This window comes from Salvelinus namaycush, chromosome 9, assembly GCF_016432855.1.
Source record: "Salvelinus namaycush isolate Seneca chromosome 9, SaNama_1.0, whole genome shotgun sequence".
Taxonomy (NCBI): Eukaryota; Metazoa; Chordata; class Actinopteri; order Salmoniformes; family Salmonidae; genus Salvelinus; species Salvelinus namaycush.
This window is the reverse complement of record NC_052315.1, coordinates 53,382,557-53,397,365: the sequence shown is the minus strand read 5'-3', so window position 1 is coordinate 53,397,365 and position 14,809 is coordinate 53,382,557. Positions and strand designations below refer to the sequence as shown.

At 43.2% G+C, this 14,809-nt stretch overlaps 1 protein-coding gene across 1 annotated transcript in view; it reads right to left on the bottom strand.

Moving 5' to 3' along the window:
• The window catches only part of LOC120054194 (membrane-associated guanylate kinase, WW and PDZ domain-containing protein 2-like), a 285,181-nt gene that overhangs the window by 245,716 nt on the left and 24,656 nt on the right, over window positions 1-14,809 (bottom strand). Inside the window, exon 2 of the mRNA XM_039001646.1 lies at window positions 10,178-10,294. Within this exon, the coding sequence (XP_038857574.1) occupies window positions 10,178-10,294 (117 nt within the window). The remainder of the gene's footprint in view (window positions 1-10,177; window positions 10,295-14,809) is intronic.

Below are 14,809 nucleotides of genomic sequence, written 5' to 3'. Positions count from 1 at the left end.
TGCCTGTGGCTACAGCCCTGAGTGTACGACTGGAAGGTAGGTAACGAACTTAATTATTATTTTAATAGCAATTGCAACCATTGTCAAGTAGACAAATCATGTCTTAGTTAATCATGAGTATACACTTTATAAATTATTCACATGATAAAATAATATTAAATGATTGTCAATGAATGGAGAATTAAAGCAAAAATGGTGATCCACTCACTGGTTCAGACTTGGCCTGTTCTAATCAATGATAAGAAAGCCATGTATCGCCTTATACTGTATAATATGCGGAAAACTCGTAACTCCAATTTATAGGTTTTTGGGATTTTGGGAAAAACAGCAATTGTTTAGTGACGTGTGAATATCTGACCCAGAACATAGTAAAATTATGAATTTCCGTTATGCTAAGTTCATTAATGTTGAAATGAAAAATTGCCTTTTGGGGGGTTAGGTTTCCATCCGACAGCAACAATATGCATTGTGACAGCACAGTATCCCAGGAATATTGGACACACAAAAAACAGGGAAAATAAACACACATTTTTGTATGTGTTTTCTATACATCCTCATGCCCTATGCATTGAGAGTCTCCACTCTACAGAATGTGCAGAACTATACAGCCAGTTACTGTTACTTCCACCTGGGGAGTGCCCCAAATTGGACCCTATTTCAGATACAGTGCACTACAGACCCTGGTCAAAAGTAGTGCACAACATAGGAAATAGGGTGCCATTTGGGATGCACTCCCTGTCACTCTCTCTCTGCTGGCATTACATCCTCACAGCTCTGGGGAAGAGGCTTAGGGGGCATGGAGGCGTACCAGAGTAGAATGAGAGAAGACCGCTTGGAGGAAATGACGGGAGAGGAACAGAACGGAGAGAACAAAGCGAACGAGAGAACGATTAATAAGAGAGAGGGGATCGAGAGACTAAGAAAAAGCTAGAGGGAGCAAACAGAGAGATGTCGAGGGATGAGAGCGAAAGTAGAGAGGGAGATAGAAAGAGAAGAGACAAGGAATAGAAAGAGAAGAGACAAGGAATAGAGAGAAATAGAAAAGACAGAGTAAGGCTTAGTGCTTTGCAGTTGGGAAAGCATATTAAACAATCTCTTCTGTGTCATCGCTTCCACACACCGGCACATAAGAGCAAGCATAGAAGCAGAGTAGCACAAACGTAGTAGCAACACGTCACAAAGGTAGCATCAACGCATCACAACTGTCATGACTCTCTCTCCTTGGTGAGGATCAAAGGTGCCAGATCAACTGGCAATGGCTGACAGATAGCCAGACCCTCCCTCTCTCCCACAGGAGAGGAAAGCGGGGGGTTGGGCCTGTTTTACGACTTAACAGCCAGTCATACATTTTAGAGAGAACTTTCTCTTTCTTGGTCTCTAGTAAGGGAGAATTGAATGTATGGGTGTTGCAGAAGAGTGGTCACCAAAAACTTCAACATCAAACAATGAACACTGGGACAACATATTTCAACATCCGAATGTTGGGAATGATGAGAGATGGAATATGTATGTCCATTTTGTGATGTCATTAAAATTGGTAGAAAGACTGTATAACGTAAAAACTGTAACTTAGGAAGGAAACACATTCTAGCTGTGAAGTTCCTACCCAGTAGGATGTTAATACAATATAAAAATGTGATTTTAGACTTCTAAAGGAGAATTGTATTTCATGCAAACTTGTGCCCAGTCAGTAGCCACGCCCAAGTGAGCTTAGAGTTTGTGTCAACATGACAGAACGCCTTCCAAGGCCAGAGTGCCTTAAGAAGTTAAAAAGGACTCACTAATGAAATTAGTTACAATTACATTAGACCAGAGAATGCGAGGCCGTGGCCCACACGTTGAAATGGTGAAAAAAAACTACAAGACCATGGAGCGGTGGCTACACAGCTGAAAATGGTAAGACCCTCTGAAACTCTCAACCCGAGTGAAGAAGGTAAAGACCAGGGGCCTCATTTATAAAACTGTGTGGTGGGTTCACGTCAAAAGGTGGCGTACGGACGAAACATAGAAAGTGCTTAAGCACAAAAATATTCAGATTTATAACACAGTGCGCACGCACGTTCCACGCCGGTTTCCCTTTATAAATCACAATCAACTCGAAATTTGTTGCACGTGAGCGAGCGTCTTGTCCCACCCCTTTAAACGCCCATAGTTGCCTATAAATAGTCAGTGAAACGCCCCTAACTAATATTCATTCATAGTGACTGTATTACGACAATGACGGCAAATCCCGGCAGAAAAGCTAAAAAAAAAGACATTTCACCAAGTGTGAAATGGAAGTTCTTGTAGAGAAGGTTGAAGCAAGAAAAAAATATATTGTTTGGTGGACACAGTGTGCCAAAAAGGCGTTAGAGTGGCAGCATGTGACGGACGCTGTGAATGCTGCTGGCTCAGGTCGGAAAAGGAAAAAAAAGACGTGGTTCGAGATAAAAGTGGAGGCCAAAAGGCGCATAGCCTTACACAGACATAAGTGTTTGTGCCAAAGGCGGGGGGGAAAGGGGACACAGGAGCTCAACCCCCTCGATAAGCAACTTGCCAGTATTATATATTATTGCCTCCACGGATATGGTCTGATTTTGGCTAGGCTACAATTAAGTATATATTTTCAAAATGCATACTACCTCCAACTCATTGCAAAGTGGTGTGTGAAGCCTGCTGATGAAGCCTGCTGAAGAAGCCTGGTGATGAAGCCTGCTGATGAAGCCGTCGTCTATGCATTTGCTATTTGAGATGCTGTAGTAGCTGCTCTGGGGATGTCTGACAGATTTTCCGCTCAAAGGCTCTGTATCTGTATGCTGTACGGGTGCTAAATAAGATACAGAAAGAAAACTGTACACACGCGACAATTTAATTCCGCCAAACTATGTAAATTAACCTATAGACCGATAAGCATGACCAGTCAAATGTATTTACGTCGACTGGTATTTCCGTCAATGAATGGGCTAAAAAGCATTCATTCGCAATGGGATATTTTATTCTTCTCACAGACAATTGGCCGGCACCAATTTTATTTATCGGCTTTTCTATTTATTTAGTTTTAAAATCAGCCAAAAGCCGGCTATTACTGGCCAATGGAAACTCTGATGCGTGCGGTTACGTGTGTTTGGGGTGTGAGGGATTGTTAACGTTCATAAAAACTGAAACTTTACAGCCTATGGAACTTTTGATGTCAGTGTTCATTGAAGACTACCTGCGCTGGAGGACATCTGCAAGTCAGCTGAAGGAGAATTGGCTGTATCACACCGATAACCCGTGTATCACATAACGTAGCCCGATGGAGACATTTCAACCATCCTCTAGCTAGCTTTTATTTAAAGTAGAAATGGATGCACACACAAACAGATCAGTCTATAGGTTTAATGAGACAGGGTCATTTGGCTATGCGTGCACCATCGATAGGCGGCGGGCCAAAGGGAGAATGAGTGAAGCAGCGGGTTTTAATTCAGATCAAGTGTCTACCTTCTTCTCTACTCATAACATAACTACACATAACACTTTATTTGTGGATTTAAAAGTAAAATATTGTTGGTTGGAACGGAAAGTTTAGGGGTGGTTGCCTGTGGCTACAGCCCTGAGTGTGCGACTGGAAGGGACCCAAACCGTGAGATCACACCGTGAGACCCAAACCATTGCTGGGAGCGGCGCAGGCCCTCGACAACAGGCATTAGACAGGCTCTTCACACGAAAGAAGTGGATAAGGGACAAAGTGAGAAAATCAATACACTGAATAAAGAAATGATTGCAGTTGATATGCAGCCTTTGTTAATGGTATACGATGTCTGCTTCAATGCCCAGGTGGCATACAGTGCATTCAGAAAGTATTCAGACCCCTTGACTTTTTCCACATTTTGTTACGTTACAGCCTTATTTCTTCTTTTTTTATCCCTCAATCTACACACAATACCCCATAAAGCCAAAGCAAAAACGTTTTTTTTGAAAAACGGAAATATCACTATAACATACAGTTGAAGTCGGAAGTTTGCATACACTTAGGTTGGAGTCATTAAAACTTGTTTTTCAACCACTCCACAAACCTCTTGTTAACAAACTATAGTTTTGGCAAGTTGGTTAGGACATCTACTTTGCGCATGACACAAGTCATTTTTCCAACAATTGTTTACAGACAGATTATTTCACTTATAATTCACTGTATCACAATTCCAGTGGGTCAGAGGTTTACATACACTAAGTTGACTGTGCCTTTAAACAGCTTGGAAAATTCAAGAAAATGATGGCATGGCTTTAGAAGCTTCTGATAGGCTAATTGACATAATTTGAGTCAATTGGAGGTGTACCTGTGGATGTATCTCAAGGTCTACTTACATTTCCCTCACTAACTTTAAACATCAGCTATCTGAGCAGCTAACCGATCACTGCAGCTGTATATAGTCCATCTGTAAATAGCCCACCCAATCTACCTACCTCATCCCCATTTTGTTTTTATTTACTTTGCAGCTCTTTTGCACACCAGTATCACTACTTACACACCATCATCTGCTCATCATTATCTGCTCATCTATCACTCCAGTGTTAATCTGCTAAATTGTAATTACTTTGCTACTATGGCCTATTTATTGCCATACCTCCTCATGCCATTTGCACACACTGTATATAGACTTTCTTTTTTCTGTACGCTTGTTTATTCCATGTAACTCTGTGTTGTTGTTTCTGTCGCACTGCTTTGCTTTACCTTGGCCAGGTTGCAGTTGTAAATGAAAACTTGTTCTCAACTAGCTTACCTGGTTAAATAAAGGTGAAATAAAAAATATAAAATACTCAGTGCCTCTGCTTGACATCATGGGAAAATCAAAAGAAATCAGCCAAGACCTCAGAAAAGAAATTGTGGACCTCCACAAGTCTGGTTCATCATTGGGAGCAATTTCCACACACCTGAAGGCACAACGTTCATCTGTACAAACAATATTACGCAAGTATAAACACCATGGGACCACGCAGCCGTCATACCGCTCAGGAAGGAGACGCATTCTGTCTCCTAGAGATGAACGTACTTTGGTGCGAAAAGTGCAAATCAATCCCAGAACAACAGCAAAGGACCTTGTGAAGATGCTGAAGGAAACAGGTACAAAAGTATCTATATCCACAGTAAAACGAGTCCTATATCGACATAGCTTAAAAGGCCACTCAGCAAGGAGGAAGCCACTGCTCAAAAACCGCCATAAAAAAGCCAGACTACGGTTTCAACTGCACATGGGGACAAAGATCGTACATTTTGGAGAAGCCAAAGAACACACTTGCAAGCCGAAGAACACCATCCCAAACGTGAAGCATGGGGGTGGCAGCATCATGTTGTGGGGGTGCTTTGCTACAGGAGGGACAGGTGCACTTCACAAAATAGATGGCATCATGAGGCAGGAAAATTATGTGGATATATTGAAGCAACATCTCAAGACATCAGTCAGGAAGTTAAAGCTTGGTCGCAAATGGGTCTTCCAAATGGACAATGACCCCAAGCATACTTCCAAACATGCGGCAAAATGGCTTAAGGACAACAAAGTCAAGGTATTGGAGTGGCCATCACAAAGCCCTGACCTCAATCCTATGGAAAATTGTGAGCAGAACTGAAAAAGCATGTGCAAGCAAGGAGGCCTACAAACCTGACTCAGTTACACCAGCTCTGTCAGGAGGAATGGGCCAAAATTCACCCAACTTATTGTGGTAAGCTTGTGGAAGGCTACCCAAAACATTTGACCCAAGTTAAACAATTTAAAGGCAATGCTACCAAATACAAATTGAGTGTATGTAAACTTCTGGCCCACTGGGAATGTGATGAAAGCAATAAAAGCTGAAAAAAATAATTCTCTACTATTATTATGACATTTCACATTCTTAAAATAAAGTGGTGATCCTAACTGACCTAAGACAGGGAATTTTAACTAGGATTAAATATCAGGAATTCTGAAAACTGAGTTTAAATGTATTTGGCTAAGGTGTATGTACACTTCCGACTTCAACTGTAAGTATTCAGACTCTACTCAGTACTTTGTTGAAGCACCTTTGGCAGCGATTACAGCCTCGAGTCTTCTTGGTATGAAGCTACAAACTTGGAACACATGTATTTGGGAAGTTTCTCACATTCTTCTCTGCAGATACTCTAAACCTCTGTCAAGTTGGTTGGGGAGCGTTGATCCACAGCTGTTTTCAGGTCTCTCCAGAGATGGTTGATGGCTGGGCCACTCAAGGACATTAAGATACTTGTCCCGAAGCCACTCCTGCGTTGTCTTTGCTGTGTGCTTAGGGTCGTTGTACTGTTGGAAGGTGAACCTCCGCCCCAGTCTGAGGTCCTGAGCACTCTGGAGGTTTTTATCAAGGATCTCTCTGTACTTTACTCTGTAAATCTTTTTATTGATCCTGACTAGTCTCCCAGTCCCTGCCGCTGAAAAACATCTCCGCAGCATGATGCTGCCACCACCATGCTTCACCGTAGAAATGGTGCCAGGTTTCCTCATGACCTGACGCTTGGCATTCAGGCCAAGGAGTTCAATGTTGGTTTCATCAGACGAGATAATCTTGTCTCTCATGGTTTGAGAGTCTTTGGGTGCCTTTTGGCAAACTCCCAGCAGGCTATCATGTGCCTTTTACTGAGGAGCGGCTTCCGGCTGGCCACTACCATAAAGGCCCATTTGGTGGAGTGCTGCAGAGATGGTTTTCCTTCTGGAAGATTCTTCCATCTCCACAGAGGAACTCGGGAGCTCAGTCAGAGTGACCATCGGGTTCTTGGTTACCTCCCTGACCAAGGCCCTTCTCCCCCGATTGCTCAGTTTGGCCGGGCGGCCAGCTCTAGTAAGAGTATTGGTGGTTCCAAACTTCTTCCATTTAAGAATGATGGAGGCCACTGTGTTCTTGGGGACCTTCAATGCTACAGACATTTTTTGGTACCTTTCCCCAGATCTGTGCCTTGACACAATCCTGTCTAGGAGCTCTACGGACAATTCCTTCCACCTCATGGCTTGGTTTTTGCTCTGACATGCACTGTCAACGGTGGGACATTATATAGACAGGTGTGTGCCTTTCCAAATCATGTCCAGTCAATTGAATTTACCACAGGTGGACTCCAATCAAGTTGTAGAAACATCTCAAGCATGATCAAATGTCTAAAAACCTGTTTTTGCTTTGTCATTATGGGGTATTGTGTGTAGATTGATGAGGAAAAATATTATTTTATAAATGTTAGAAAAACGCTGTAACGTAACAAAACGTGGAAAAAGTCAAGGGGTCTGAATATTTCTCGAATGCACTGTATCTACAACCAGACTCCATGTGGATAAACCGTGACGGCCAGGATGGAGAAATTGTACAATGATTCCTCTGCCAGTACAAAGCACGAGCTCTCAGACACTCCATATGTGGTGTTAATAACAGGTTGTTGGATTTCTATGAACACGCTGTCATACATCACTGCAACGAGCCATCACATTGATGAAAAATAGTGGGACATGATGTCCCATGCATGAAAATGTTAAGATCATTTTTACATTTGTCACATCCCTGTCGTGCGTTCGTGCGTGCGCATATTGACAGAACAGAGTGCTGGTGGAAACGTTTCCCACGGCAACGACAAACAAAATACAAAAGGCCTCTGGACAGACATCCATATGAGCTAAAAGGGCTCGCGGGCACACCTGTCAGACTGTCACGCTCTTATAGGTGACCTGGCAGAACCTGTCACTAAGCGCTCTATATCTCACACACAGAGGAGAGAAGTCAGAGTCAGACTGTTGCATTTTAAATCCATCTGAGTGTATGGATATATACACCAAACATTAGAAACACCTTTTGCCCTCAGAACAGCCTCAATTCATCTGGGTGTCGAGAGGGATGCTGGCCCATGTTGACTCCAACGCTTCCCACAGTTGTGTCAAGTTGGCTGGATGTCCTTTGCCTGGTGGACCATTCTTGACACACACGGGAAACTGTTGAGTGTGAATAACCCAGCAGCATTGCAGTTCTTGACACAAACCGGTGAGCCTGGCACCTACTACCATAACCCGTTCAAAGGCACTTCATTTTTTGGTCTTTCCCGTTCACCCTCTGAATGGCACACATTCACAATCCATGTCTCAATTGTCCAAGGCTTAAAAATCCTACTTCAACCTCTCCTCCCCTTCATCTAAACTTATTGAAGTGGATTAAACAGCTGACATCAATAAGGGATCACAGCATTCACCTGGTCAGTCTATGTCATGGAAAGAGCAGGTGTCCTTAATGTTTTGTACACTGTGTGTGTGTGTGTGTGTGTGTGTGTGTGTGTGTGTGTGTGTGTGTGTGTGTGTGTGTGTGTGTGTGTGTGTGTGTGTGTGTGTGTGTGTGTGTGTGTGTGTGTGCGTGCGTGCGTGCGTGCGTGCGTGCGTGCGTGCGTGCGTGCGTGCGTGCGTGCGTGCGTGCGTGGTCCCGTGTGGCTCAGTTGGTAGAGCATGGCGCTTGCAACGCCAGGGTTGTGGGTTCATTTCCCACGGGGGGACCAGGATGAATATGTATGAACTTTCCAATTTGTAAGTCGCTCTGGATAAGAGCGTCTGCTAAATGACTTAAATGTAAATGTAAATGTTAAAGGTCCAGTGCAGTCCAAATTATGTTTTACCTGTCTTTTGTATCATATTGTACAACAGCTGATGAAACTAACACTGTAAAAACTGTGATCAGTGTGTTTTCCTGATCTTCTAACCAGCAGGTTTGCGTGGGTGGGAGTTTCGGGTTGCCTGGTGACATCATTATGCAGGTAAATTGGTTAATAGACCATAACAAAGAGTTCCAAACTTCTCTGCCAATAACAGCTAGTTTTCCCCTTCCCACTCAGACCACTCCCAGACAGTCCTAGCAAAATGTTTGCTAAATAATTTTGCTAAAAAGCTATTTTCGTCAATTTGAATGGAAAACTATTACAGTAAGGTACTCAAATGGTACCCAGAAACGATTTGATATTTTTATAAAAACGACTGCATTGGGTCTTTAATACTGTGCACGTTCTGTATGAAGGGGTGGGGGAGGGGGGCAGGGTGTCATGGCAACGCAGGGCTGAGACGAGGCTGGTTGCCATGGAAAGAGAGCTTGGCGACCGATGGGTGAAGGAGCAAGAGAGAGAAAAAAGAGAGAAAGAAAAAGAGGAGATACTGAGCGTGTGCAGTAATGGAGCACCAGGGCAGTCAGACAGAGAGAGAAAGAGAGCACTGAAAATACACCAAATAAGAGGAGAGAGAGAAAAAAATTTGAGAAAGAGAAAAATAGAGGAAGAGAGGAAGAGAGGAAGAGACAGAGACAGAGACAGAGACAGAGACACAGAGACACAGAGACACAGAGACACAGAGACACAGAGACACAGAGAGAGAGAGAGAGAGAGAGAGAGAGAGAGAAAGAGAGAAAGAGAGAGAGAGAGAGACCCCTTTAACGTAAAGCAACAGTATAGGTAGACTGTATTCATTCAGGATTCATATAGCCTGTCTAGAGCATTCAATGCTCTCTAAGTTGCCCTGAAACTTAAACGTTTGGACCATTTCTTTTACAACTCCTGCTAGAGGCTCTGTCCTCACGTAGGTAAGTATTTTCTATGGCTCCTTATGTACTACCAGGGTAGTCTGGTAAATCTTCACGTACAGAGTGCATGTAAAATGGCAACACATTCCCTACATAGTAGCCATAAGTAGTGAAAATGGTCACGTTTCAGACACAGCCTGTTCAAAAAGACAACCGTTACCTAGCACACATCTAGCATCAACCACCTTGGAGAAAACACTTAAAATAAACCATATATGGCCTACACTGTATGTCTTGCATCTCAATAGTTGGGATAGTTGCTGGGTCTCAATAGTCTCACCTCACCTCAAACACAGGTCGGGTGCATCTCAATAGTCACACCTCACCTCAAACACAGGTCGGGTGCATCTCAATAGTCACACCTCAACACAGGTCGAGTGAAAGGGATATGTAGGATGCCTACAGGGATTTGGCCTCCACCTGTCCATTTGTACAATGTCAAGGAGAGAAAAAGAGAGAGCTCAAGGAGAGGATAAATAATGAAATTCATCCCTAGTGTTCTGCTATGGTCAGGGGTCAGACGCGGAGGTAGGTTATGACAACCGTGCGTGTGTCTACGCGTGTGTCTTTCAGTGTGTGTGCCAGTGGATGTCTGTCTGTCTGACAGCGTGTGTATGTGTTGACTCACAGGGTACGGTGCGGAGGTAGAGGTTGTCTCTGATGATCTGCTGGTGGTCGTGGTCCACGGAACCCTTGGAGAAGCGCAGATTGAGGTAGTGCCGGAGGTCCTTATCCACCATGCCCCCTACACACACACACACACACACAAGGTTAAAATACACACACAAGCAGGCAAGCAGACGCACACACTCACACACAAACACGTGCAGGAAGGCAGGCGCATACACACACACACACACAAACACGTAGTAAAACACAAACACACATCACAGTAATTGTGTAACTGAGGGGGACATGGAGAGAGGCCTATTATATCACATCTCACTACTGGCATAGTGTACTGAGTCTGACAGAGTGCATTGAGTCTCAATCTGGCAGTGTATCACCTCATCCCTACATCTCATGACAAACCCTAGTAAAACTTCAGTGGACACCAGGGGGGACAAACTCAATTCCTTGAGGGACTTTCATTTTGTGTCCAATAAAGACCTAAATAACCAGGTGAGGGGCGTTCCTAACTAATCAATTGACCTTAACTGACCAATCAAGTACAAGGGAGGAGCGAAAACCCGCAGACAAATGGTCCTCCAGGAATTGAATTTGAAACCCATTGTGTACTCCATACACCATAGACTACACCACACGCCCCAAACCTCTCCCACTAAAATGTCTCCACATGACAAGGCCTGTATCTAGCACTACCAATTCCCAAAGAACAACATGACAATTTCACAGAACCAACACCATCCAGCTACTTCCTTACAACAGCACTAACACTGTACGCCATTCTCCGCATTCACATGTCACCACAGTTGGTTTAGCCACGGAAAAACACAGCAACCTTCCCGCTAGCCATGATTGGCTGAGATAATGAGTGGGCTGGACATGACGAGAGATGAGTTCGGATTGGTCTGCCATGTAGCATGCTTCTGTCTATAATATGAACTGGTCAGTATGTGTAGGTAATCCTTTCTAATGCAGCTTTTTTTATTTGATATATCACGTAGGAGAACTGCATAAGTGCTGCTCTCCACGTTCTGGAGGACCGAGTTCAGAAATCAGTGGAATCAGAGTGTGATAGCTAAGGAGATGGAGAAAATTCTGCCATTTGATTGCAAATATGCAGACCGAGTCGAAAAAAGAGAACACACAGAAAGCTGTTGTATAAAACACCTGGCTCCAGATGACATCTTCAAACTAAGGGCAACCATGGAATCGTGACAGAGAGAGAAGCATCCATCCATGTATATGGGTAAGAGAGTCTAGCTAGCTACATTTTCAGATATTACATGTTTCTAAGTTAAAGTGTACTGTTAGCTAGCTAATGGTAGCTGGCTGGCTGGCTAGCTAACATTACGTGTATGATCTGTGTAGTAATATTACTCGTATCTCAGAGCCATTTGCATTGCTAGTTATAGCCTAATGTTAGCTAGCTAACATTTAACCTGGTTGGTTAGCTACCTGCAGGTAAATGCAGGGTTGTAACGTTATTAGTTGGGATTATGGTTCATAATACCAATGGTCAGAGTGAGCTATTCTCTCATTTGTGTCGAAGTAGCTAGCAAGCTAGCCATTGTTAGTCAGTTAGCTTGGGTTCTTGACGTCTGTTGTTAGGTCAGAACGCTCGGATCAAACCTACTCCTCGGCCAGAGCGTCCTGTGTGCAATCTGAACACTACGAGAGTGAAACGCTGAGTTTACGGACGCCCAGAGCACACTCTGGCACTCCAGTTTAAAATTACGAACACACCCGTAGTATAAGCCAGCCTTTAGTCTTGAAATCTTTGGTTGTTTAGTACATAGCCTCACATGTGAATCCTTAAAGAGATGTGTGGGGCTACAGCCTTAAGACGGTGTGAACGATGCTGAATGGGTAGGTACCAAAACATTCAAGGGCCATCTTCTCAAAAGTGCAGTTACAAGTTGATCAACTTTCAAAGCATAATTACTTTCCCAATTGTTCCTCAACTGTAGTGTAATATATACCATTTTCTAGCTCTGAGTCTCTACTTTTATCCAATGTAAAAAACACAATTTCCAAATGTTGCTACAGAAGACTGAATCGAGCCAGTCGGTCACATTTAGCATCTCCTAGCTTCCATGCATAGCCTACAAGCCACTGATGCAGACCTGGAACTTTGGAACATCTACATTTTAAGAAGTCTAATAAATCCATGTAATATAACCTACACCGTCACAATAAATCCATTATTTATTTTAGACAGGTCTAAGAACAGGACAGCATACTCTGAGTTGTCCTTATGTTAGGCCCTGATCTGGCTATGCCATATGGCTGTGGGCTACACTAGTTCATTTAGCAGATATGATTTGCTCACAATTCAGTGGCATAATTTTATAGTATGAAGAATACAATTGAACGCAGCTCAATAAAATGGAAAGAATATTTTCTCCAGACAATTTGAGAGACTGCGCCCATGCGGCTACTCTGTGTTGAGAGGTTAAAAAATAAATAGATTTTTAATACATTCTAAACATGCATGACAACTTTAATGACGATTTCAAAAAAAAGTTGCATGAAAAGCATGAGCTCTGCTTTGTTTTTAGCGCAGGCTGTACACAATTCATCAGTCTCTCATTCACAATTTGACAATTTGCCCGGCTACATCCCCTTTGTGTGGCTGTAATGCCACCTAATAAAATCCATGCATTTTGCACGGCTGAATATAATATTTATAATTCCTTTCTCCAGGCTGCATGCCAAATCACCTCTCACTCACGTGATCGGGTGTTTTTCACAGGCTACAAGAGAAGACAGAACACACATCAGAGATGCAACTGAGCTCGTCCTCATCCAATTCCGAGGTGCATATTGAAGATATACTGTCCACACATACTTTGTTAGCCAACAATATGAGTAGGCCTAATGAACAGCAAAATCACTAACCTGTCAATCTACTATCCCCCATTCTATTCTGTGCAAGAAATAAATATTCCAAACATAGTCTGGGACAGTTGTGGGATGCTATAGATCCCAAATTAATTCAACCACTAGGATCAAAAAAAATGTTTTAAGCAATGAGCCTGACGCAATAGATGAGAACGTTTAGCTTAAAATGTTGATAAACTATGAGGTTTTTTTCACATTGTGAGCGTAGCAATGCACACACGGCAGTAGCCTATAAGCGTGAATATTCCATTAGCAGGAAAACACCATTCTCAAAATTGACCACAAATGCGATTATTCATGTAGTGGTTTTATTATAAAGGAGCATTTTAATAGAAAAAAAATTCCCCAAACTTGAAACTCACAAATGCACTGTATGTACAGTGCATTTGGAAAGTATTCAGACCCCTTGATTTTTTCACATTTTGTTACGTTACAGACTTATTCTAAAATGGATGAAATTGTTTTTTTCCCTCAATCTACACACAATACCCCATACAAAGACAAAGCAAAAATAGGTTTAAAAAATGTTGCAATTTGTTTAAACTGAAATATCATATTTACATAAGTATTCAGATCCTTTGCTCAGTACTTTGTTGAAGCACCTTTGGCAGTGATTACAGCCTCGAGTCTTCTTGGGTATGACGCTACAAGCTTGGCACACTTGTATTTGGGGAGTTTCTCCCATTCTTCTCTGCAGATCTTCTCAAGCTTTGTCAGGTCGCCGCACAGCAATTGTCAAGTCTCTCCAGAGATGTTCGATCGGGTTCAAGTCCGTGCTCTGCCAGGGCCACTCAAGGACATTCAGAGACTTGCCCCGAAGCCACTCCTGCGCTGTCTTTGATGTGTGCTTAGGGTCGTGGTCCTGCTGGAATGAGAACCTTCGCCCCAGTCTGAGGACCTGAGAGCTCTGGAACAGGTTTTCATTAAGCATCTCTCTGTACTTTATTCCGTTCATATTTCCCTCAATCCTGAGTGGTCTCCCAGTGCCTGCCGCTGAAAAACATCCCCACAGCATGATGCTACCACCACCCTACTTTACCATAGGGATGGTGCTAGGTTTCCTCCAGACGTGACGCTTGGCATTCAGGCCAAAGAGTTCAATATTGGATTAATCAGAAAAGAGATTAATCAGAAAAATCTTGGATTAATCAGAAAATCTTGTTTCTCATGGTCAGAGAGTCTGTACGTGCCTTTTGGCAAACTCCAAGCGGGCCGTCATGTGCCTTTTACTGAGGAGTGGCTTCCGTCTTGCCACTCTACCATTAAGGCCTGATTGTTGTGCTGCAGAGATGGTTTTCCTTCTGGAAGATTCTTCCATCTCCACAGAGGAACTCTGGAGCTCAGTCAGAGTGACCATCGGGTTCTTGGTTACCTCCCTGACCAAGGCCCTTCTCCTCCGATTGCTCAGTTTGGCCGGGTGGCCAGCTCTAGGAAGAGCCTTGGTGGTTCCAAACTTCTTCCGTTTAAGAATGATGGAGACCACTGTGTTCTTGGGGATCTTTAAAGCTGCAGAAATTTTGTGGTACCCTTCCCCAGATCTGTGCCTCGACACAATTCTGTCTTGGAGCTCTACAGACAATTCCTTCGACCTCATGGCTTGGTTTTTGCTCTGACATGCACTGGTCAACTGTTTAACCTTATATAGACAGGTGTGTGCCTTTCCAAATCATGTCCAATCAATTGAATTTACCGCAGATGGACTCCAATCAAGTTGTAGATCATTGTAAACACG